At 41.2% G+C, this 26,521-nt stretch overlaps 1 protein-coding gene across 12 annotated transcripts in view; it reads left to right on the top strand.

The window, feature by feature from the left end:
• The window catches only part of BCAS3 (BCAS3 microtubule associated cell migration factor), a 517,634-nt gene that overhangs the window by 311,795 nt on the left and 179,318 nt on the right, over positions 1-26,521 (top strand). The window contains exon 25 of one of the 12 annotated variants that reach the window (XM_036268047.1): positions 20,426-20,490. The exons of the other annotated variants lie outside the window; for them this stretch is intronic. Within the exon in view, the coding sequence (XP_036123940.1) occupies positions 20,426-20,475 (50 nt within the window). The 3' untranslated portion in view covers positions 20,476-20,490. Of the gene's footprint in view, positions 1-20,425; positions 20,491-26,521 lie in introns of those variants that run through there. 12 annotated transcript variants of the gene reach the window in all.

Here is a 26,521-nt window from a genome sequence, read left to right as displayed (position 1 = left end):
CATAGCAGAACCTTTATAAAAGTTTAAAATGCAAAAGAGAGAAAAGAATACGTATTTTAAAAATCATTGATAAGCATCTAGTTTGTGATTTTTTGTTTTTGTTTTTGTTTTGTTTTATCCTCACCCGAGGACATTTTTTCTTTCTTTCTTTTTTTTTGTTCAAATAGAGTGGGAGGGAGAGAGAGAGAAACGCTGACGTGAAAGGGGCATATCGAGGGGTTGCCACCCGCACAACCCATCCAGGGCCGAGGACAAACTGCAACCGAGGTACATGCCCTTAGCAGGAACTGAACCCGGGTCTCTCTGGACCGCAGGCCGATGCTCTAACCGCTGAGCAAAACTGGCCAGGGCTAAAAGGTTTTTTTTATTTCATTTTTTTCTTTATTGATCTTAGAGAGAGGAAGGGAGAGAGATAGAAACATCAATGAGAGAAAACTTCAACTGGCTGCCTCCTGCATGCCCTCCAGGGGATTTGGCCCACAACCTGGGCATGGGCCCTGACCGGTAATTGAACTGGCGACCTCTTGGTGCATGGGTCGACGCTCATCCACTGAGCCACACCGGCCGGGCTAGTTTGTGATTTTTAAATGAATACATAGGCATATAGTTCTTGCATACAATTTTTACATAGGCTCTTTCCCTTATGAATGACCCCGGGCACATTGCAGACAACGATGCTGTGGTTTGATAGGCATGATTTTAAGGTACATTTTGTCCTAATCCACAAGTGAATGTTTGTCCTGACAAACATTCAGCAAAAAGCATGCCTCCCCATGTCCTTGAGTCATTTGAGTGATTTTTTTCAAAAGTGTAATACTGAAATGGTGCAGGCATGAAGCCAAGGGCCAGACCCATTGCTGCCACTGCCACTTTTCATTCTGGGTACTGTCCTTTCTCCTTGCTTTCCTCTGTCTGGCTCACCTGTGCACATGGCCTGGGCCGGTCCATCTGGACAAGCAGTGAGCATTCAGCCCCCTCTATCCTGTGTCCCTGCGCTGGTATATAAGTATTACATCCTTCATCCAAGGCCCTTTTCATTTGCCTATGAGACATTTGATTTTGTTTAAAGAATTGACAGTTGTGACCACGTTGAATCACCTGTGTTTTAGATGATGAGCTTATTGAAAGTTCCTATTAAACAGCTACACTGAGATACCCACCCAAGTTCTTAAAAGAAGTTACTTGAAGGTACAGTTTATAAAAATGGACCATTTTTGCTCCCATTTCCTTTTTCATTACATCCATATACATAGCCCTTGTCATTATGGGATTTATCAATGTAAGATTCCGTTGCTAAATTAAAAAACAACAACTACCATTCATTTTTAAGGTGCTTGGTTAAGCACTCTCTGCATATTATTTCCTTTAATCTTCATGACAAATCTGTGGGGCAGTTATTATTATTATTCCAATTTTAGGGATGAAGGAAAGACACTCAGAGATGTTAAGTAACTTATCCAAGGACACACAGTCATTGGGAGAGCCACATTTCAAACCAGACCTGTGTGATTAAAGCGGATGTCTTTACCTGCGGTTGGATAGCACCATTTCCAATGTCATTTTGTTCAACATCATTTGGTTATAATGTTGATGAGAAAAAAATAACATCTATTCTTTGTCGGGGCCACTGTCTGTGTGGAGTTTGCACTTCTCCCCTTTGTCTGTGTGGGTTTTCTCCAGTCTCCTCTCATCCCAAAGATGTGCATGGCAGGTGAATTGGCGTGTCTACACTGTCCCAGTGTGGATGAGTGTGGGTGTGGGTATGAGTGTGCCCTGCGACAGAAGTGTATCCTGCCCAGGGTGGGTTCTCACCTCGTGCCCTGAGCGGCTGGGATAGGTTCTGGCTACCCGTGACCTTGAACTGGAATAAGCGGCTTGGAAAATTATCTTGTTTTCATTCATCTTTCTTAAATGTATATATAGCTCACATTTATTTCCTGTTTCATAGTAGAAGTGTCTGGGGTCTTTATTTAGGAAATGGTGATGTGTTTGTGGCCAGAAATATGCAGTAGGAACTTAGCTCTTGTTTACACCAGTTGGTCTCTGCTAACACTGGTCTCGTTACTTGTCATTTTGCTTCAAGTCGGTTTCCAAGAACCTATCAGTGACATTAAATAAGACTTACCATAGTTCCTTAATCAGTGTGCCTTCCTTGATGTCAGGTGATGTGACCCCAGTTTTGGTAACAGATGAACACTCGTTTTAAGTGGAAGTTTGCATAGAGACTCAGAATTTTAAGAATGGAAGGGTATATGGAGGTCATCAGCCCTCATGGAAAACAAAAGTCCTGTGTATCTGGAAGGGTCTCTACTTAACTGGATTTATGTAATGGGTTGGATAGTAATAGTACCGGTAACAACATCCTGATCAGGGTAAGGGGCAGGGAGTTGATCATCAGAAAACATTGATATTATGGGTAGAGGGGAAGGCAGACAGAGGCCATCAGTCTGGAATAATGTGCTTGGAAGAATTCTGCTTTTTTTGTGTACTGTGTCTGGTGCGATGACACCTGGGATTCGCTTCAAAATACTGCAGGCGGAGGGAACGGAGGTGGAAGGGACAGACCTGGCCATGGTTTGATGGTTCGGGGATTGTATGATGAGTGCTTGGGGTGTATTATATTTTTCTGTCTATTTTGGTGAATGCTCAGAATTCTCCATAATGGTTTTAAATTTTTATTTGAAAGCACTGTTTTCATGATTTCATAGTGGTTTGAGTATGTATATGTTTTCTTATGCAAAATTCCCTTGGATGTTTTAGTCAAAAGAAGCATTTTGCCCTTAGCATTTGTTCCCTCTTAGAACGTCCTTCATTTCTTTTTCTGATGATCTGTTCGAGAAAACTCAGCTTCTCCAATGCTGAAGGTGAAGTTAACTGTCAGCGGCCGATATGGCTGCAGTGTTGGTACCATTTACCTAATTTCTCTTATGAGTAACTTCTCTTTGACGTTATTTTTGAACTCAAAGATATGCCGGCATTGTTCTTGTTAGTAAAAAAAAAAAAAATCGCTAGGATGTCCTTAGTAATTGGAGTCAGCTGCACTTAAGACTGTTCAGCCAGACTGTTATTTTAGCCTCCAAGAGTAGGGTTTTTAACACCAGTTTGACCTTACTTTGAAACATTCTCAAAATACCATACTTTAATATCGATTTATATACTTTCATATTAAGGCAGGGCAAGGTCCCTGGGGAAAAAAATAATGAAACTTTTACTTCCCACAAATACAGGAATAAAGGTAGATTTTTCTGATTTAAAAATTTTTTAAAGAAATCTAGGTAAAGACTTTGGTAGTTTTCCCTTGGTTCGGGCATGATGCTTGCAGCTGCGTTCTAAGTATGTAAGTGGCAGAAAGACTGGGCACCTGCAAATCAGACGGGCTGACGCCCTTGGCCTGTGTCCCTTACTGTTGCTTGAGGATTTAGACTGAATCCTCTGCTTGTAGCACAAGTAGATGCTCAATGAATTTGTTTCTAAATGCTAAATACCGAGTTTGCATAACATTATACCAATTACATTTTAGGCAAGTGTAAAGCTCAAGTTAGAAAGAAATTTTTTCTGAGAGTAAGTTCTATGTTTTTGTTTGTTCCAGAGGAGGACAGTTTCCTAATTTCTTTCTTCTCTTTGCTTTCTGCCACTGTCCTATTTTTTTGGCCACTGCCATCCAGGAGAATGTGAGAGGCAGAGGAAATTGAGGAGTGTAGATATTCTTTTTTAAAAGCAGATTGATAAAAAAAATAGCTGTGGTACAATGGACTAGTACTTGGCCATAAAAAAGGAAATCTTACATTTTGCGACAGCATGGATGGGAGAGTATTATGCTACATGAAATAAGCCAGTCCGAGAAAGACAAGTACCATATGATTTCACTTATATGTGGAATCTAATGAACAAAATAAACTAACAAAATAGAAACAGACTCATAGATACAGAGAACAGACTGACAGCTGTCAGAATAGAGGGATGTTTGGGGGCTGGGTGAAAAAGATGAAGGGACTCAGCAAAGACATAGACTACAGTATGGTGATTACCAGAGGCAAAGGGGGCTAGTGGGAGGTAGAAGAGGGGAAAAGGGGGATAAATGGTGATGGACGGAGACTTGACTTGAGGTGGTGAACACACAATAAAATATACAAATGATGTATTTTAGAATTGTACACCTGAAACCTATATAATTTTATTAACCAATGTCACCCCAATAAATTCATTTAAAAAAACGTAGGTTGAGAGAAGGTTATAGTATTCTCTGGACCAGCAACTCCATCTAAGGCCATGGGACGCCCTCCCATCTCTTCTGAGCCTTCCCGTGTGTCTAGGCACCATAGATGCAGGGTCTGTGAAGACCTAGAACGTTCCAGGCAATAGCTCATGCTTGTTTTCTCGTGCTCTCTGCAGGACTCGAGCAAGTGTTTTATAATGAACCATCCCTGCAGGCAACTAACTGTACATCGCCTGGTGATGCAGAACCCTTAGGCACCCAGCGAGTGGTCCTTTTCAAGTTTAAAATGCGTGACTATTTCATTCCTGTTACCTTTTGTTAATGTTTGGCCTGATATTCTTCACTAAATAATAAAACCTGTGAAAGATTAAAACCGTACAATGGTTCATCCTCAACAGCTAACAAAAACTCGCCCGTCAGCCCCGCGCCCTTCCCTGCTGCCCTCGGGCGTCTCCGCCTGCGGTACCGACCCGCATCTCCTTGACTTCTCCGAGTCGACACCGGCGTTGTTGCCGAGTTGCCGACGAAGCTAGAGGTTAAAGATAATTTCTTACTAAGTTGATTTACATCAAAGAATCGTTTCACATAGATGAACGGAAATAATAACACGGGTAAGATTTCCAGACCAGGCCCTGACAGCGTCTGCGCAGGCCCTCGGTGACAGATTGCTGTAAACCTGTTTGGCTCGCCACCGCGAGGCTTCAAACATCAAAATATCAAAGTGCTTAAATTTCGCTCTCTGTTTCCTTATCAGAAATATTCATTTAGACCATAACAACTGTTAGAACAAGATAACAACTCCGGGCCAGCTGTCAAATGTTTACCATTATCAAAACCCTCCCTGGAGGGAGATGCAACTTTGGCTCGTCTCACCGGCAGTAATTTAATTTTTCCTTCATTCTGACTCGGAAATGGCAGCATTTTTCAAAGCTTCCTCCCACTGATGGCTGAAATTTTCCTTGTGAAATGATTTCCACCAGTCTTGAATCTTTCTTGTTTCTGCCGTCTTCACCTTTGCTGATGGTTCTGCAACTCATCACCAGCTATGCAAACTGACAGTTCACATCCTGGGGCAGCAGCGGGGTCTGGCCTGCAGAAAGGAGCAGCCCGACCAAATTTACGCTCACAAGATCTCTTAATTCACAAAAGCATTTGCTCTAGTTCCTGTTCTCTGCTGCAGGGGCTGCGGAGAGGCGGTGGGGGCGGGGGCAGGACCATTGGGAGAATGTTCTGAAGAGAAGAGAGGCTCTCTTCACACTCTACTGAGTACACAGACTTTGGAGATGAAAAACAGACGGAGAGAGGCATTTCCAGCCATCTTGCTGATCTGTGCGGGAGTTCACTGAACTGTACAGCGTAGCACCAGGCCCTCGTGTCAGTTAATGTTACTCTTTCAAATTGTCCTTAAACGTTCAGCACAAGTGTCCCCCCACCCCCACCCCTCTTGGTTACTTAAGTTGACAAAGAGTATCAAAATTAAAAAGAAATAAAAAGATCGATATTGCAATGAGAATGGCCAGAAATCGCTTTCCTCTCTGGAGAGTTCTGTTTAGTATGAAAGTCCTCTTAACGAGAGTGGACAGAGGAAGTTTTAGGTTTGATTTGAACTTCATGTACATGACATATTTCATTTTTTTCTTTGCTCCCAAAATTCAACCCAGGCCACTTGATTGCAGAAACTGCCAAGCCTTCCCTGGCTGCTTCTAAGATACTCCTGGAATTTGAGGTTGCCTTTTATCTTCTCGGTGGACATACTTTTGTCCTTTTCTCTGCAGCCCTGAGATTCCTCTGCAGAGGGCCCATCCCTGCGCACAGCTGACCCCAGACAGACACCTGGCGCGTCGCTGTTCCGTGGCACAAGGTCACTTAGGTACTTGGTGTGCCAGTTTGGGTCGTCTGAAAATTGCACTCAAATACAGATTGTTTAAAATGACTGACATCTTAGGTGTATTTCTATCCGCTCCCTCCCCAGATGTCTAAACCGACTTAATCAAATTGGTAGGTTGTTTTCATGGCTTTGAACGTGGAACTGTAATTAAAGTAACGATGATAGAATCCTGAGCTGGAGAGGCGGATTTGAATTCTAGGCTTTGCCTTTGGCTGACCGTGTTTTTCAGTTTCTTTCTCTGTAACCCTCACAATCACAGTAAAAGGATGAGATTATGGGTGCTAACACAATCAAGCCCCGAATTTGGATCCCACTAACTCAGAATGTATGATTACCCTCAATTGAAGTTGGTCTTTGAACTGTCTGTAAAGTTTGTTATGAAAATTGGTATTTTAAAACACATTTCAGAGGAGAGCCTTCACTTACTAAAGAAAACAAAAACATTGCAAGCACCTTCACTCATACAGTTAGTTGTATACAACTTTCCTAATTACGGGCGTTTCTTATATCAGAGTAGATGAAACAGAATTCTGCCGCTCACCAAGTCTTCTTCTTCAGTATAACTCATCTATTTCCTTGTTTGAGGCTGGCCGGTTCCCTAATTGTCTGAACGAGAGGTATTTTTTTAATCGTCTTTCTCATAAGTTGCTTTTTAACTTATGGGGGTGACATTGGTTAATATTATACACATTTCAAGTGCAAAATTCTATCTGTATATCATCTGTAATATTGCATTGTGTGCTCGGCACTCATTGTGTGAGACTTCTGTCCCCATATATTTGACCCCCTTAACCCTCTTCAGCTCCCCCCACACTCCTTTCCCTCTGGTAACCACATATGTTGTCTGTGTCTGTAAGTTTGTTTGTTTTGTTGGTTTGTCCCTTTCTGTTTTATATCCCACATATGAGTGAAATCATATGGTTCTTGTCAGAGAGGTATTTTTATTCTCAATAGTGCTTTGTGGATACATACTAGCGGGGCTCACGCGTTGGTGGGGATGTCAATACCAGGACAAGATGGTAGGTGCTCAGTTCCCGGGAAAGCATTAGGGACAGTAAGCGCTGTAGGAATTTCAGATCAGTCGAGATATTCGGAAGGATTTGAAAGCACATCTATATATGCTGTTCTCTGAACCCTCCATACACACACACACAAGGAATTTTTTTAAAAATTATTTCCAGAGCTTGATATAGTCTCTGCTGCATAAAATGTTTAGGTGATATATATGAAACCTCCTTCAACTGATTTTATTTGGTGAGGTAGCTCTTATAATACCTATTTTTATTGAGTACTAGGTACCAAATATTTTGTGCCAGACACTGTTCCAAACTCTGTTTTAAACAGTCCATAGAGGACTGAGAAACTCGGGGTCCCCAACGTACGTGGGGCTGGAGCACGTCACCTGCGCTTAGCTTGTGGCCCCTGCTCCGCCACGTGACCACTGCCAGGCCTTCCGTGTAGTCAGGAGGGACAGGAAATTCATATTTTTATGGATATTTTCTGATATATTTTTTTAAAGCAGTACAAACCAAATAAAAGTTGGTGACTTTTACATTATATATTCAACCCCCTTTTTTCCTCATAGTATCCCAATAGGATAGGTGGAATTCTTAGTACTTGCCCACATTCAGCACAGCTAATAAGTAGCAAAAGTGGAATTCTACCCCAGAGCTGTCTCACTTCCAAAACGACGGTGTTGCTGTGCTCCCCGAGCCCCCCTAGACTCGTGGGAGTCGGGCTGGGAAAGTATTGGCAGGAAAGTGCTGTTCCGTTAAAGCCAGGCCCTTAACAAAATTATCTCATCATGTAGACTGGACTGTAGCGTGTCATCTTCAGAGAACAGTTATTTATGGCTTTGGGGGAATTAATTATAACATGAAGGTATTGCTGGCTGTAAATATCAAACGAAAGCTCTATTGCCTGCGCTGCAGATTTATTATTTCAACCTCATGGTACTTCTAGAAAAGCTGCACAAATACTCTAAGTTGACTGTAGAGTTCTTCAGGTTTCACGGAGAGTGGCAAAAGTATTAGTGGCAATTTTACAAGGCCTGACCTTGCCAGAGAGAGGAGAAACCAGTAGTTCTCAGGCTCTACTAAATATTTAATCGCTTTTGTTAAAATTCTAAATGAACTTTGTGGCCTGAAGGAGTTAACACACCTCCACAAACCCGCCTTCAGCTGGTGAGATCGGGCCCATTATTATTATTATATACAGCTGTAAAAAGCTGGTTACATCGCATAAATTGCATTGAAACACTTAGGCCACAAGATTACTCAAGAAGAATTGTATTGCTTGTTCAGTCATATATTTTGATCTTTATTGCTAGTAGTTTATTCTCATGAGAGTTGGGGATTAGCCTTGCTTTTAATGTAAAAAGTGTATCTATGAGGGTAAAAATATAAAATGAAAATAGATTTTTAATGGCAACTTTGGTTCTTAGCATTAATTTTACATGCCTTTTTCGTTCTGAACTTTTAAACAGTTTTGAGAAACACATGAGAGATTTGTGAACAGGGGCAGGAGAGGGTCAAATGTATCAAATCCTGGGATTCCAGCAAATGTAGGATTTGTGGACGAGCAGAGAAGCACACATGTGTGGGGAATGTAAATTAAAATAAAACTTCACTTTCTGGAGACCTGGAGAAGTCCGTGCACCACGTGACGGCTAATGTCTGAGGCGTTTGTCTTCTTAATAAATTAACCAAATATTAAAATAAACGTTAATTCTATCAGTCAGCCTATTTTTTCCTCTCTGGATGAACGTGTTTCAGGAAAAATCATAAAAGAATCTATGGTAGCTCCGAGAGGTTAAACTCAGCAGTTGTTTTCTTTGAAGTCCCTGGCCATGAGGTTAATTGCCAAAACTGCTTGTGGAAAAGGTGGTAACAATTTAACAAGACTGTACAACTGCAGAGACTTAGATGAATATCAGGTGTTTGCAGATGTTTTTTCCTAACAGGAAAGGGGGTGGGGAGGAGAGGAGGAACAGAATGAGAAACAGGGGAAGAGAGAGGCCTGAATAAAGTCCCAACTAAACAGCCAATAATTCTTTGTTTGCTTAGCCAATCATCCTGTAATTGGCCAGGAGGTTAATAGGAGTCTATTGATTGGTCAGGAGGAGTGCTTACTGTGGCTATTTTTACAGTATGCTCCCAGACAGAAGGCTGCAATTACTGGAGCTCTCATTCCCACTCTTTAGGGCCATTGCTGCCCTGATTTATGAAACCTGATCAGGTTGCTGTTGGCAATTTATGTTTTAAGTGTTGCCTTCTGGGTCTTTGCTGCTTATGGGGACGGTGTGCTATTTCTCATCATTTATTGTGGTCATTTGAATAGGTAAGCTTATTTATGACTTATTGAAGTAGGAATACATTAAAAATAATAACCACCACCCACGCGGACTGAAAAGTGGGAACAATCGTCCGAGACGTGTGTTAGAGCCCTACTCGCTCTAGAAATAGCCAGCCTGCTCCCAGCGTCACCTTTACAATAGATCAGGAAAGAAAATCAGTTGTCCTTTCTTTATTTGCCTTCCACAGACCCGTTTCTCCACTTTCCTCATTCATTCACACTTAGTGATTACATTTGGATTTCCTCGCTTCTCATCATTAAATGTAGTCGCCCGTGTTTCTGAGTTAAGGAAACTGAGGCCTGCCTAGAACATCTTGAACCATCCTGACTGCCAAGGCTGTTCTGTCTTAACCCATCCTGACCTGGTCCTGACCTTCACTTTACTAATAAGGTACTTACCTTGCCGTTTCATTTCTTACTTGCTAACCTTGACTATAAATCCTTCCATTACTCGAGATCTTGGTTTTCCACCCCTGCTCAAACCTTTTGTAGTTCAGAGTTCCCTGGGAGCCCGTCGAAGGAGAGTAAATCTCTGCTGCTGATGGGCCCCGGAGCCACCTCCAGCCACTGGGTTTCACCTCCACTCCCAACGTGTCCCCGAAGGCCATGTGACCACGGCTCCTACTGCAACTGCTGCTGCGTCTTCCTGTTTCTCCTGCTTTGTACATTGTACTACTACTTAAAAACACACAACATGTGAAGGACTTGAGCAAATCCTCTCATTGCTTCTAAAGATCTCCTTCATTCAGCATCTATATTTTGAATGACTGCTCTGTTCTAGGCACTTCTGCAAGTGCTGTGGATACAGTTGTGATGACTGTTGACCACGGCTGTCGCTTCGGAAAAGGTGGTGAACGAATGTCCTGGGACCCAGCGAACTTTCCGGCAGAATTGTGGCAGGCTCTAACCCCACACAGGGCTAGGATCCTCTGTGTGCCCACGGGAAGCGGTGTGTGACGAGACCTGGAGGGGCTGTGGTGGGTAGACCAAGTGGATTTTTATCGAGAAGGGCTGAGTCTGCACAGAAGCCGGTGCCCAGGTTGGAAAGCATGGAGCCCAGCTGCAGACGCCAGAGAAGCTGGCCCGGGAGAGGCGGGGAGCAGTGTGAACCGGGAGGAGATAAGAGCAAGGGCCGGGGGGGGCCAGTTCTAAGCTTCAGTTTCATTTTATTCTGGAAAGTGTAAAAGCTTGCCGTTATTTATTTATTTATTTTTTAAAGAACCAAAAAACCAGCTATCCCAATTTTGTAGCTGCCTTCTTTTGGAGAGAAAGGTGCCCTCTAGTTACTTTGCTGGGTACACCTCCCTCTACAAGGGAACAGAGATTGCCCCACCTGAGGGAAATGATCTACACACAGCCTCCTGGAGATTGTTTTTGCCCTGTGAGGGAACCACTTGCTGCTGAACCATTGTTACATCTACTGTCTGGGCATCTCTGGAGATAATGACTTTCCTTCTTCCTTCTATTAAAATGTCTCCTCTATCACACTGTTGTAACTCAGTTTCCCTCACCCTCCTGAGCTCACTAAAGCTCAATAGAACCTTAATAATTTTCTCCCCTCCCGGCAAGTGTCCGTGGAACCCGCCTCCTCTTCCAGTAGCTTCTGCAAAGGAGCGGCTTTTCCCTGCCCCGCCCCCCATGAAGTCTATTCTGACTGTGAATCCATCTATTGTGGGAGTGAGAGTCTTCTCAGCTATTCTGGCTAACCTGTTGTTACCATAATGTCATCATGTAGGACAGTGTCAATCTGACCTGTCTCTCAGTGTGGTAATTATGGTTCAAGTAAAGCAAAATGTTAGTAGCTAAATCTTCTGTAGGGTAGTCGGCCAGCAGTTCCACTGGACTTGGAGAGTATCACTCCTGTCTCTCCCTGGTTCGTGTCTAGGCAAGATCGCCCTTTCTGTTATTATGACTATCACAGGGCAACATGACTGTGCGCTTAAAAGATCTGACCTCCCCAGCCCCCCCCCCAATATAATGGGACATCTCCTATTTACTTAATTTGAAATTCATAAGAGAAAGTAGCTTGATACTCTTATTCTTTCCGTTTACCATAATCCAAAAATCTCAGAGCCCCAGAGAATGGGTCCCGAGGTGCTTTCTCTCCACCATTATATGCCCGAGAACCCTTGTGTTGGTTTATTGTTTTCTTGTTCTTTTGCTGAACTTCACTGTATACCTCATTATTAACTTTTATGTCAGAACGGAACAGCATTTCTAAGATTCTTTAGGAGCACAGTGATGTCTGAACTTTTGTCTCCCCGTTTGTTGGTAGATCCGCTACTGTTTTCCGGAGGAATTAACAACCAACCAACAACACTGAACAACCCATGTTCTGAAACTAGACAGTTTAAAGGTCTCATAGTTTTAGTGTCCTTTCACTGTTAATGAAGAATTATGAGGAAGGAGAAGAAACAGGCCACGAGCCATTCTGCAGGAGGAGGGGAGCAAAAGGGTTGAGTGAGCGGCCCGGGTCATCCCCAGACCGCCTGTGCTGGAGGACCCCTCCCTCAGATCGCATCCCTCCGCCGACTTTCGCTTTGCTTTGTTTTATTTTAGTTTGTTTTGAACCAGCCATTCCCTTTGCTGGATGACCACGTATAAAATGGGGAGGAGGATGGAAGGGAGGGAGGAAAGGAAGGAGAAAAGGAACACTTGTGTAATAAAGCAGAGATTGTGAAATGAGAGTTGGAACAAACGCGATATTGGTGATATAACTACTTATAAAACTTTGGGTGCTGACTCAGCCATGACACATTCACCTTTTTGGGAGAACTCGGAGATTTTTGGGGGCAAAATTCAGTGATGTTGTTTTCATGGTTCTTTATATTCTTTTAATATTGTTTAATATTCTTTTTTGTTTGTTTGTTTTTTTAAGTGTTTTTGGTTTATTGACTGACTAAGCTAAATGGGTCTTGAAAAATACACCAGGAAAACATATTTATCTTTTTGGAAAACATATACTCATCTTCAAGACCAACAAGATAATGACTCTTTTCTACCATGTAGATTTGCATCTGTATTTTGTTTGTAGGAAAGTGCCTGCCAACAGAAATTATTCTCAAATAAATGCTGAACAAAGTTAAAGGAAAGAAATAAGAGAAAGTAGTACTATTTATTGAGCATCACGCAAGTTAGTCAAACCACAAAATTAATTGTGGTTAATTATCCTAGATTCTGGGAATGGTGTTAAATTAAACACTTGGCATTCGTGTCTCAAGGAGCTTATTATTATTTTTTTAAACTTTTTATTGATTTTATTGGGGTGACATTGGTTAATAAAATAATATAGGTTTCAGGTGTACAGTTCTATAATACATCATCTGTATACTGTACTGTGTGTTCTCTACCGCACAATATTCTTGAGGAATTAAAGTATGACTGGGATTAACCACCAGAATGTTTATTGTTCAATGTAAAAAGGAATAAAATTTATTATGAATGAAGGTTCTGGCACCAAATATAATTTTATTTTTTTCGATGTAAATTTGAAACATTCTTTTGATTGCAAGCCACTTTTTTTATTTGTTTGTTTGTGATTGGCTTGCAAAAGACAAAATAATCATTTCAGAAATATGTTCCTCTCTGTACTTTTCCTTGAAATAGTCTTTTGAGTTTGGAAAAGTAACCAATAAACAATACCAAGAATTTTTAATGAGACATTTCAGGCATCATGGAAGGTGGGTGCTGGCTCACTTGTGTTAGATGGTCCCAACAAGCTCATTTTACTAAACACCGAGAAAAAAAAGTGTAAGAAGCTTACAGATGATAAAAAATGTTTCTCCACCCTGGAGCATGGACTAAAGAAACTTTGATAGGGTAAAAAGTTAATAAACATAGTTTGATATGAATTTTGGCGAAAGGTATCAGAGACAAATAGTAGTGGGTCAGCTAAACTGATATATTTATGGGAAAACTTGAATTGGAGCAATAAATATGTCCTTAGGTTTTGGTGGCATCATAAAATATTTGTGCCTTATTCTTGGTGATTTATTGCTTTATCAACAGAGGTGAACATTTGTGTTCAGCAATGGATAATTCACACTTAAATCTTGTGTTCTCTGTTTAATCAAGCCTAAATTATAGGTGAAGAGCGGTGGCCACAAACAAACAAACAAGAAAAAAACTCTACAGAAAAAGTGTAACATTCAACTTGAATCTTAATTTAAATTTGCCACCCAAGTCTGAGTTTTTACATCTGTCTCGAGGCAAACACCTCTGGGATTTGTCAATAAGCAAAAGACAAATATTGGCTTTCAGATAACGGGCATTTGGTGGGCTGGCGACAGTCCTGCGGGCGAGTGTTCAAATGGCTCCGACTCTTTCCAGCTCCCCGATGCCGGCTGGCAGATCGCATGTGGCATTATGGAAATCAGCAAATGAAAACCACATTGATCGGCATCGAGAACAAATGTGAAAAAGGTGGTCTCGAGGAGGAGCCGGGAGAAGAATGCTTTTCCTGGTCAACCTGATAGGCCCTTGTTAAGGCCTTTTAATCATTTATTAACGTAACCCTCCTTCCCTTTCCACTCAGATTACCTCAGCCGCAGAGCATCCTGCTCCATTTATCTTTTAATGTTTCCTTTATTTAATTTATTTTTAAGCTCTAAGTTATACTCTTATTTCGGAATTGAGTTTTACTTTTCATGGGATTGTTTTAAGTGACTCAAATGACTTTTCCCAACAAGCTCACCAGGCATTCAAAGGAAGAAAAGCATTTGCTGAGATTCACCTAATTTACTTGGTATGCACCACAACCCAAAGCAGAGAGACAGAGACAGTCAGCCAGACACATTAAAAAAAGGGGGGGTGGGGGAGAGTCAAAGCTGAGTTGTTTCTGTACCTAAACCTCTGGTTAAGGTTGGGGTCAGTGTTTTCATTTTAAGGATTTTTTTTCCCCCCCGGGCTTTGGCATTTAGCCTGGTAAAATGACTTTAGGTCTGAAACCAGAATCCCGGTCACCTTTCGGTGTCCTCTTCATTCTGTGACTTCAGTAGAAGTCTGGAGTTTTCTCTTACGTTGTTACTTGGGGAGGTAAATTAGAATAATCTTCAACCTGAGATAGAGGAGGGAAATGTGTGCAGAGGATTCTGTGTTCCTGGGTGTTCCCACCTGAAATGCATCTCGGCTGTTCTGGGTTTGCCTCTCCTAAGTCACATTCCGACCCGGGTTGCTGGGCTGGCGGCTCTCCCGCCTCCTCCCCCCATTCGGCCCGCCCGCCCATCCCACGTCCAGGCTCATCCTTTGGTACGAAATTTCAGAGGTGTTTTTTCATAGGGAACTGTGTCCTTCTGTAGTTGATAAGTAACCCGTGGATATGAGTCTTTGGAATATTCATTGGCATCTCACAATAATTGTTTCTACCCTGCTTCTGGGCAGAAACCCCTCCGACAAACAAAAGAAACCTAAAATACAGATAAACGTGAAGGCCCAGAAGCTGGTGCATACACACCAACTCTATGATGGACTCTTCCTGAGTTATTTAGCTAATTGCCAAAACTGAATATTTGCTTTTTCTCCTCCCTTTTCAAACCACCTTTAAAACACACACATGCACACACACACACACAAAAACCCTCAACATCGAATAATTGAAGTTATCACTTTCCTACGAATTTAACATTGAATTCTGAAATAGATATTCATAAAAAGCAAAATGTGTGGCTAATCTCTGAGTCCTGTGGATGATCCAATCCTTGAACTTTCTTTTTGTTCTGGACACCTTGTCCATGGCTATTTTGGCCTGATCATTTGAATTTTTACCTTTCTATGTTTGCGTTGCTTTGCCATACATTTGGAGGGACGGTTTCTGATTGATTTGGGTATCAAAAGATGTACAATGTGTAGATCTAATTTATCTAACCTGAATCTGGAATTTTATTTTGCTTTTCCCTTGGGACTCCAAAGATACCTTCAATCATGTATTTGGAAAAAAAAAAATCCATATATAAAATCTATTTTATCTTTTCTTCTTCTTGCATACTCATTGATTCCTGAGTGCTTTTTATCCTAGACTCACGTTACTATCCCACTTTGCTTTCTGGGCTCCACATCAAACAGTGTAGGCGTGCTATCTGTGCAAACTCACTCTCCCTGCTTGTTACAGAAGAGCAGAGCATTGCACAGTGAGTGGACCATGCAGAAACGCTCTCCCTCGCCGGCGCTTTTCCTCCCTCCCACCCTCCCTTCTTCCCCCTACTCTTCCCTCTCCTTCTCTTCCTTTCTCTCTCTCTCTTCCTCTCTCTCTCTCTCTCTCTCCATTCCCAATGGGAGTGTTGTTTATAGAGCATTATAATTTATAACTGAAGAGAGTGGATTTAATTTCAGTGGAGAGGCTCGCCAGCAGGGCGCCAGCCTGCAATCATATGAATCAGCAAGCTGCAAACTCTATTGAATGGAAAGTATTATCGCTGGCCACAAACGGACACTGTTTCTCCTAAACAACTCCCTGGGTGCAGGAAGACCTTGTCTTCATTCATCTATTTTACATATCTACTTCTGTTTTAATTTTGCCATTTCCTAAAAGCGTTTTCTCTTTAGATTGCAACTTTTCTCCAACTACCTTATTTCCTGATTCAACACTGGGAACTGCTATTGTATATTTCGGGCTGATTTGATATATCTTCTGTCTCCATCCTTACCATGTATGACTTTAGTTTTCCCTTTGCTGCTCCTTCCTGCATACAAGTCTTTTTTTTTTCTTTTTCTTTTTTAATGGGAGCTGTTAAACATGCAAACAAGACTGTGATGAACCATTAGCATTAATATTGTAAAATGCTAGTCAGTTTCAATCACTTAAACTTTTATTTAATCAGAGGTATTTTGTTTATACTCAGATCTTTTTTTCTACATTCACAGAAAGATTTATTCTCTCGTCCCTCAAACATCTGGAAGATGATTTCTTATTCTTTACATGACCCATCAAATCTCTTGTAACCCTGACATACCTGTACCTTTATGTCAAGTTTTTTGGTCTTTTTTTTTTTTTTTTTTTTAGAAAGAGTGCTAGAATACATGTGTGTGTTTCCGGGGTTGGTGTTTGTTTTAATCCAACATCGGCTGAGTTCATGTAGTTAAGCAAAATCTCTGAGTCATTTTAAAAAATCCATCTGAGACCTCAAGGTTGGGACCTTTTTCAAACGTATTTTACTGAATTCATGCAGCTATTCTAAGTGTTGGTAATTTTGGTAGTGAAACCTTAACTAAGATGAGAGAGATTGCATTAATATTTCATCAGATATCAGACTATCTTCATCCAGACTTGAATAATTTCAATGTTCATGCCTTAACGATGAGATTCAAGTTGCACAAATAGCTGCTGTTTGCTTAAAGGGAGAGAGGGACAGTGCAGGGCCGTAAGGAAGGCAGTGAAGGAATTCTCTTTAGACATCAGTGGAAAAGCCAGACCAGTCTGGCTACATCTGTGTACAATAAAGGTCTCATACGCTTAAAAAATACTAACAAATACAAACGCTAGCAAATAGCAAACATGCTAAAAGCACAGCAATCTAATACAACACTTACATTTTATTGTCAGAAATCTATTTTTGTGTTGCAGATATAAGGGATTATTTACATATCAGCTTGCATCGTTTCTTGACACAATTTAACATCAACAGATCAAAATATCCGTCACCATAATTTTTTCTCATTTAAAGCACAAACTTAGGCATCCACATGTTTCATAAATTTCCCCCTGTAAAGTCTGAGAATAGAGTTACAGTCTTCACCGTCTCAGCTAGGACTTTTTGTGCCTTGGATTACTCAGTAAGAGTGACACGTAGGAACAGAAAATCAATTTGTTTACCTCTGCTTATTTTCCAGATTGAATGTTGCTGTGGTTTAATATCAGGGAAGGCGTACCCCGTGTCAGTTTAGAGCCGTTTCCTTGGGTTTAGTTTTAAATGCCTAGTGGTGGTAGTTGTTACCTCGAACAGCAGTGAACTATCAAACAAAAGTAAAATTTCTTATCACTGCATTTTTATCACAAGACATAGTATGTGAAATGAGGAAGAAAACTGAGAGGTGATTGCAGGTGAGTGGATGTCTCGATCCTTTTATTCCTGACTTACAGCCAGCTGCTAAAGCGACGCCTGATGTGTGGACTTTGCTGAATTAAGATGAGCGCGAGCGCAGGCAGCTGGGGAATGGATACCTTGACACGAAAGCCCTGCGTGTTCGGCGTCCTTGGGGGGAGGGGGCTGGGCTGAAGCGCACACAGTTGAGTGTGGTTGGGATGATTCCACAGCAGAGAGAAGGGTCTAGGTTTCATTTGTTTTGCTGCAGAGGCAGGCGAGGGAGGGCTTTGTCTTCTCAGTCCTGTGGGCTTAGTTATTGTGTTTTGTTTGTTGTGTTTTGACCTAAAGGATGTCCCCCTTTCTACCTGTAATGTAAGATTCAAAACAAACACGGGTTATTTGTGCCTTATTCTGATTAATTCCCTTTTTAAAAATATCTACCATAAGAACTCTCAGAACCCAATCTAGAACAGATAAATTCTTTTGCCTGTATTTTGTAAGCAGAGGGTTGGTTTCTTTAAATTAGTATGCACAATTACAGTAATTCCTTTGGAAATTTTCTGCAGTTGAAGTAGAAGAAAGATGTGTTAGTTATCTTTGATTCAAAGAAAAAACATATTGAAAACAGAATCATCTACAAATACATTTGTCCAAACTTTCTCTGTTCTACTCGATTGAAAATTATAAACGAAGGGGAAGTACAGTTCCGTAAAAGTTGCTTTTTACGGTCTAAAGCAGGGTCGTAGTTTTTTGTTTGCTTTATTTTGTTTTTGCACAATTCTTGCACATGAGAGTGGCCCGATTTCCTCACACGTGCTCTGATTCCTGGGTCAGAAAAACTTGATTAAAGAGTGGATTTTTAAAATGTCACTCCGTGACCTTGTAGAAGTCCCTACCCTGGTCATACAGGCAACATGGTGCGTTTATGTAATTGCTATTGGCTGCCGTGGCTGTTCCTATCTCGAGTTTCCCAGCGTTGTTTTAATGAAACGCGTTCAGGCATCGAGGCCGACAGCCCCATTCCCCCTGTGCTGCCGCTGACCGTGCTTGGCCGCCTCCGGAGTGTGAGCCAAGTCTGCTCTTCTCACCCGAGCAGGGATACGCTGCTTTTCCTTTCTAGATATCACGCACGTTTTACTTTCCTTACACTAGGGCTTTTCAAAAAATCATTCCTTTGGGCTAAATGTTTACCATTTTCTCTAAATTCTATAACTCCAAAATATATGTTAATTAAAAAAAAAAAAGGAGGGGGTCACGGTCTTGTTACTGATTATAGTGGATAAGACTGTGGTCGCTCCAGTTAAAATTGTGACCTTGGTGGGGGATGGGGAAAGTCTCTACTGGTGGCTGCTTTCCTCACTTTTTGCAGCTTTGAAGTGTTCCTGCAACTGATATAAATGCTCAGGGGTTCAGGGAGAGGCAGCTGGCTGGCAGCGACAGATTAAAACATTGCTGACCCACAAAAGTAACCAAATGCCCATATTTCTTCATTTAACATAATTAATACCTTGTATTTCCACAGACTTTGATAAAGTGGCCTTCCTCCTCCCACCCTCTCCCCCTCCCCTCTGTCAACTTTGGGAAGACTGCAAAGAGATCTATAGTTAAAATACTCTGCAGATGATGAAGGATAGCATGTCTTAAAAAAGCTAACATCAAAAGTCTCAATTAGGTCGCTGCCTAGCAGGAAGCTTATAACCACATTAAAATGGAAAAGTTATTTCATTTTTAGTATACTGTATTTCAGCAGCGAGGGTTGCAATCTAAGAGCAAAATGGAACATTTTGGTTTGGCTGTCAAGTAAATCCACATTTTGTTATACATGTGTAATTACAGGAAGTATAGGAAAAGAAAAGTGTTAAACATTTCTTATCAAATATTGTTGCAGAGGAAGTTGGTGCACTTGGAATTTAGAATATGCCTGGGATGGATTTGGGTCGCATTGCAGGGTCTACCTGTTGCATTTCATTTGAAACAGTTGTCCTTACTCCATTCTCACAGAACACGGTGTGTTCAGTTTATTCTTTAAAAGACAGAGACAGTGGCATCAAATATGCCTATAGGTTTAGGCCACATTTGATTGATCGTGTGATTATACCTGTGTCTTTTTTTTTTCTTTCTTTCATTTTGCACATCGGGGTACACAGTTCTAAGAGAAAAAATAGGTGATATCTTTATTTGAGACCATCTGAGGAATGGTTGAGCAAGCCATCTGGAAAGGTGATGTCAGCTGGTGGCAAGGGTGGTTGCTGGTGAGGGGAGACGTCCCCCCTCCCCCCACAACACACACCCACCTCCGCAAATCCACTTTCATGGTGCCTGAGTCACTGTCTGGTTGGTTGAACTCATTCTCCTCAGCTGATATTTAACTAGGAGCTTGTCCTGGAAAAGTATCAGTGCTGCCTTCCCTGTCCTTTGCAAACGCCAGTGCTGGACAAAGATGCGCAGCGCTGATCTGGTGTGATGGACCCAATTCAATTATATTCCTCTCTCGTCGGGGTAACAGGCACACGTTTCCTGCTGTGGCTAAATTGGATTCCTTCTACTAAGAAATCCTAAATTGGTGTTTAATAGCCCGATAAATATAGAGCTGATTTACATGTGCAGGCTGATTGCAGAATTTGGTGGATCGACTAGAAAGTTTGGTCTGGATGTGGATGGGGTTCCTACCCCGAATGATATGTGTATAGTCCTGGTCCTGCACTATTTTTTTTTTCCTTAAGTAGAAATGGAAGGTCTCTTATTGGGAAACATCCTGGTTAAATAAACAGACTGCAGTGTAGGGGGAGCCATTCCTAGAGGAGGGTGTACCATCCCTGGAAAGGGGGAAGGCCCCGTGCAGATTCCAGTGGTCTGGGAGCCAGGCCGCTGGGGAGTCATCGCACGAGGGAGGGTTCTCGGTGGAGTGGCAGCCGTGCTCCTGACCGCTGGGTTTTTTATCCCCTACAGATCGGTGTTTCAGATGCATTTGCCTCCATCGAAAGGGGGCTTTCTCATGATGTGGGGAAAGGACAGACACACACGCCGTATTTTATTTGGCAGTGTCCCGACAGAATTCTCACTGCCTCTCCCACGCGACAGTCTTGCCCGGCAGCACGGCTGCGGTGATCCCGGTAATAAACCTGGGGGGTATGGTTCACTGGTTTTTTTGGACTCTGCATTTATTTTAGCAGACTTCTCTGATAGCTTTTTGCAGTTTTCAGCTTTTTGTTGTTGAAAACAGAAATAATAAGTAAACCAGTTCAGGGACATATTTCAGGATTCCGTGGCCTGGTGCCCTGCGTGGGGAGGAGCTACCTCTCCAGCCAAGGCGGAGCCGAGCACCCACCCGGGTGGAGTGTGAGAAAGAACAGGCGTTCCTTACGCTCGCGACCGTCCTTCCTTTTCTCACTGCGAATCCAAGAGAACCAACATGGTGTTGGGATTTTTGTCTTAAAAATTGCATACGTACTTATCTTGTTCAAGTTTTATATATAGTCCTGGACAGTTAGTTTTACCTTGTGAAAGACCAAGGCAACACTGTATTCACATTCATTCAACACATTTTGGCTGGACACCATCATTTTGTTCAGTTACTAGTGAACACCTAGAATGTATTTACCAGAGTAGATGTTGTTCCCATTATGTGTATGAAACCCTGCAGCATACATGATAAATAGTACTGAATAGGACATTCCTTCTCCATGAACATCTAGGGCATCTGCTCTGCTCATCTATCAGGAGATGGCATTGTTTCTTTAATCCTAGCATTCGACCAGGATAGTTTAGTGTAGATTAAAGCTTTCATTCCAGAGTCCTTTCTGGAAGATAGGTGAAAAATATTTCATTGTGATAATAGTCCGTGTATTTGGGAGTCAAAGAAACCAACAGAAAACTAAAGGAAACTGATGGAATCATATTGTTAGGCACTGAAATTAATGATAAGGATGCAATTTTTTTCTTTTTTATCGTTGGTGATATCAATATTGGGAGATTTACAAAACCCTTAATAGAAGGCAATAAAAGTACCACGGAATCATGTGTATAGTGATTCTGCAACAGTGGCACAATATTGAACTGTCTTCTAAGTCATCAAAGAAATTTCAAATGATGTTCAGTACCGTTTTTGCATGAAGCATGCTTCTTTAGTTTCTAGTTCCTATGATAGCCTCAACCTATGATAGAGGTGCCACCTCTTCATTAATAAGAATGTTCTTCTAACCCCAACCTGTTCCATCCTGTTTGGACCACTTTCGGAGTCCGTTTTGAGGATGCTGAACCACAGAAACCTTACCATGCTCACTCAGTTACCAAGTTGGTTCTCTATGGAGCTGTTTGTCCAAGAACTAGCATGCTGAGCCGGGAGAATGCATGCCCTGAAAACTTCCACCCATTGGATTCTTAATCCTTTCAATGCCCTTTCCTCTCCTTGAAGTTTCTTCAGTTATCTGATGTTTTTCAAGCGAAGCCCTATTTGGGCCCAGAATGCTTAAATTAGAGACTTTTCCCCAAAGGAAGCCCTGGGATCCATAGGAATTTGAACAAACTCACCGAAGAACTCAGATGCTCACCAGAAAATAACTTATCCTCATTGTCCACCATTATTGACACACCCTCCTCGGGGTACATTTATGTGATTAAAAAGGAAATTCTAATTTATAGAGAACTCTTCACTTACATTTCCTCAATCCTTGAAAGAACTCAGGCGGTAATATTTTATATTCTATACATGAGTATACTGAGGCTTAGGGATGTTAAGTAATGTCAGCTTAATGCCTGCGTGTTCTGTGAATCCAAATACTTTCTACCACGTGACGTGGCCTCTTTCTTTGTGATGGTAACGATCACAGCTGAAGCAGGCAGTTGCTACCTGTGCTTCACCATGAGCAAAGGAAACCGAGTCTCTTGCTAGGTTTCCTTCCATCACTGCTAGTTTAGGAGATGGCCCTGCTCGTTCCTCTTCATCCTTGCGAAACTCAACTTTCCCAGGAGCTCCTCCTGGCAGGTTGTTAACAAGCTTGGATTCTTTCATGCCATATTTTTTGTCCTATAAAGAAGTTTATACAACTGATAGCTTCATCAGTCTTCTTTCCCAACGACTTCTAGGCTAAAAGGCAGTTTGTGTTAGGGCCCCAAAATGCTAGGTTACAGCCCTCAGGGCATTTTCGTAGTCTGCGTGCGAAACAGGTATAGGTTGATGGAATCCTTACTGTGTTCTTAGCCATGTGGGAGATGAGAAAACCGTCTTCCTTTCCCCGTTCCAGGAGCTCTAGTTGGGAAAGGTGAGGCATGAATGCATAAGTACTTAAAAGATGAAGAAACACCACGAGGCCTTACATTATCAATTACAAAATTAATCGTGCGGATAGAAAATGCTTTGTATTCAGGGAAGGGCGAAACACAGTCTTTGAATAGTAACATTGACAGAGAGAGTCTTTCTCTAGTCCTACCACCTTAAGAGAAGGTAAAATTCAGCAAACTTAATATACAGGCTTAAATGTCTGCAGCAGTACACGGACTTAGGTTCAGATCTTTTCATTGCTAGTCTCCTTCTGACGTGGGACACTCAGATTTTTTAGAGAGAAATGAAATCTGGCCATCAGTGTTGTTTAGCTTTTCTGTGTAGCGTCTGCGCTCTGGAAGATCTCGATGACACTTAGACATTAATTGCAGATCTGTTTACACCTGTCACGAGGGGCTGTCCTGTCCCTTGAGCCTCTTTTGTGTCTCCCTTCTCCTACATTTTGTGTTCAGCATTTAATCACCACGCTGCAGAAATTGGTTGGACATCATTTTGTGTTTAAAAATATAAAAGGCAATCAAATAAAAATTAATTTCTTTTGAACAGTGACTTGGAATCATTGATGACTGCGAGGAGATTAGGTCATAATTTTCTCACCTTATTCAAATGTTTATCTCTAATTTTTCTCCTGCCAATGTCTGGAATTCCAAAGTGTCTTTTCTCAGTAATTTAATTAGGCCACAAGTTTGAGGCTTAATGATGGATCAAAAAATGTATGATATGCTTGAGAGATCAAGACTGCAAATTTATTACTGTTGTAGCAAAGGTTGGCAAATGTGGGAGAGGGAGCAGGTACTGCCCTGCGCTGGTGGATCTGCGTCAGTGATCACGGTCAGCCTCAGTTCATTAACTTCCGAGGGCAGATAGTCATTGCGAATAGAGCTGCTCATGCCTTATATTCTAATTACAATATAGCATGACTTTGGGATGACTTTTATTTACCTCAGTTAATGTCCTAATGTAATAATATATGATGTTGAAAGATCTTGAGTAGTGTAAGCTGATTTCTGGTCATTTTGCCTAGCTTCCTAGTGCCCCAAAGTGGAAAATCTCACCCCTCAGGATGTGTGTGGATACAGATGTCATCACCCACAGGCATATTAGAAAGGGCCTGTTCTTAACCTTATCATATAAACACCGTCATCTGTGTTAGGGAGCTGTATACAGGGATTCCCATTGTGCGATCAGCTCACACCCTATTAAAACTTGGAATATAGTCCATTTTAATTCTTAAGACCATACAATTAAGAAGAAATGCGTTTCGCAACAATTGTAATACCCATTTCATTCCTGTGTTTAGATTGTTTTGCCCACACATTGCTAATAAGCCTACTTTTAGATGACTTTGAACGTATTTCTCTTTTTTTTTCATCCTCACCTGAGGACATTTTTTGTTCAGATAGAGTAGGAGGGAGAGAGAGAGAGAGAGACATCGATGTGAAAGGGACACATCGAGTGGCTGCCACCCACACGACCCAACCAGGGCCGGGGACAAACTGCAACCGAGGTACATGCCCTTAGCGGGAACCAAACCCGGGTCTCTCCGGACCGCAGGCCGATGCTCTAACCGCTGAGCCAAACCGGCCAGGGCTGAACGTATTTCTCTTGAAGCAAAATGGTAAATCACTTTAAACTTAACAATTTTTATGAAATCTTGACTGAAGATACAATCGTATGTGTCCAACCCTTTGCACAGAAGTATAAGGACGTAGTTTGGAGTTTTGTACACGGATACCCTGACTATGTGATGAGACCGCATTCCTCCGTGATACCAAACTTCATAAACAAACACAAAACCATAAAAATTAATATACTTTTATAAATTAAAACTCAGAATTAATAAATTCATTATACAGATGTTAAAGGCCATTTGAGACGCAGACAGTTGTGTCGGTGATAACAGGATAAATTGTAGCTTTTTTAAGGATATTTGTGGATATTGAACAATTTTCTACTAATTTCATTTAAAATAGATTTTGTTCCTTTCGATTTCTCTAAGTTGATTTAATGAAGGGGAAATAATTAACATTCATTTTCTAAGCATTAATTGGTACTCCCTACATAGACTTTTATAGGCCCAGGCCTTCAGTGAATACAGGCAAAAGACTTACCCTTACTCCTGAAACAAATACTCTGAGCAATTATATTATACAATAGTTTTTACATTATTGGGTATCAGGCAGTTAAGGACAGTGATCCCTGAGAGATGGGAAACAAATGAAGTGTGTTCTCCCATGGTCCTGGCTCACTGCCAGTACACATTGTGGGGAGGGGGCCCAGGTGGGGCACAGCCGTCTTTCCGAGTGGAGCAGATGCAGCTGGAAGGTTGGGGAGGCCAAGGTGTGTAGCATTCACAGGGCACTGTGCCATAGAGGAGACAGGCACCGAGAGCCCTGGAGCTCTGCGGAGGGTATCCTACAAGCCTTCAGCCGAGTACCCATCAGCACGTGAAACTACCCAAGGTCCAGGAGAGAATCATCCCAAAATATTGGAGGGCACAATCATTGGAACTCAGTGAAACTCAAGGCTGGAAATAGTTCCTTTTCCGACCAAAGTGGAAAGTCTTATAATTTACAGGCAAATGGAGAGAACATCCCGAAGTTTTTTTGTCTCTACAGTGGGGCAAAATTTCTCCTGGACTCTACTGCCTCACAAAGCTTAAAAGCAAGACCCAAGGCACATCATAATCAAATTGCTTAAAGCCAGTGATAAAGAGAAAACATAAGTTTTTTATACTATATATGAAGTCTTATAATATTCCCTAAAGGTAAACTTTGATAAGTTACAAGATATATGATATTAACACTAAAGCAACCACTAATATAACAAACATTTATGTAGCGAATAAGCCAACAAATTAGATAAAATGGAATCCTAATATTAATTCAAAAGAAGCTAGTGGGGAGAAAGAGAAAAAAGGGAACACAAACCATATAGACAAATAGAAAACATAGCAAGATGTTAGACTAAAACCCAACCATATACACAATCATATTACATGTAAGTGGCCTAAACACCCAATTAAAAAACAGAAACTGTCAGATTGCATAAAAAGGAAGTTTCAATTATATGCTGCCTACAAGAAAACCACTTAAAAATAAAGACACAAATCAGGTAAAAGTAAAGGGATTGAAATGACAATATACCATGTTAACACGAATCAAAAAAAAGCACCATTGGTTACATTATTAGGCAAAGTAGACTTTAATGGAAGGAATATTATTACAGAATCAGGGGTCATGCATAATGTTAAGGGTGTTAATTCATGAAAAGGACCTATCAAACCTAAATGTTTCCATGCCCGATTGCAGACCTTCAGAACAAATGAAACAAAAAATGAACTGCAAACAGAATTAGGTAAATACACAATATTGCTGAAGATTCAACATTCCTTTCTCAATAATTGATAGAAGAATAGACAAAGAATCATCAAGGATATTTAAGACTCAAATAGCACTAATAATCAACTTAGTATAATTGACATATATGTCTTGTTTACAAATATATATGTATAAACCTCCCATCACCTGCTGAACCATCTTCATTTCGAGTGCACACAAAATATTTACTATGATAATCCATGTTCTGGGTCATAAAGCAATCCTCAGTAAATTTAAGGGATTTAAATCATATAAAATATGTTCTCTGACCAAACTGCTATTAAATTAGAAATCAATAACCACAAGATATTTGGGAAAATGCCCAAATATGTATTTGGAAGCACTTCTAAATAAATCATGGATGTAAGAAGAAATAAAATTAAA

Source organism: Molossus molossus, unplaced genomic scaffold (genome assembly GCF_014108415.1).
Source record: "Molossus molossus isolate mMolMol1 unplaced genomic scaffold, mMolMol1.p scaffold_m16_p_19, whole genome shotgun sequence".
Taxonomy (NCBI): Eukaryota; Metazoa; Chordata; class Mammalia; order Chiroptera; family Molossidae; genus Molossus; species Molossus molossus.
This window is presented reverse-complemented; position numbering and strand designations above follow the sequence as displayed.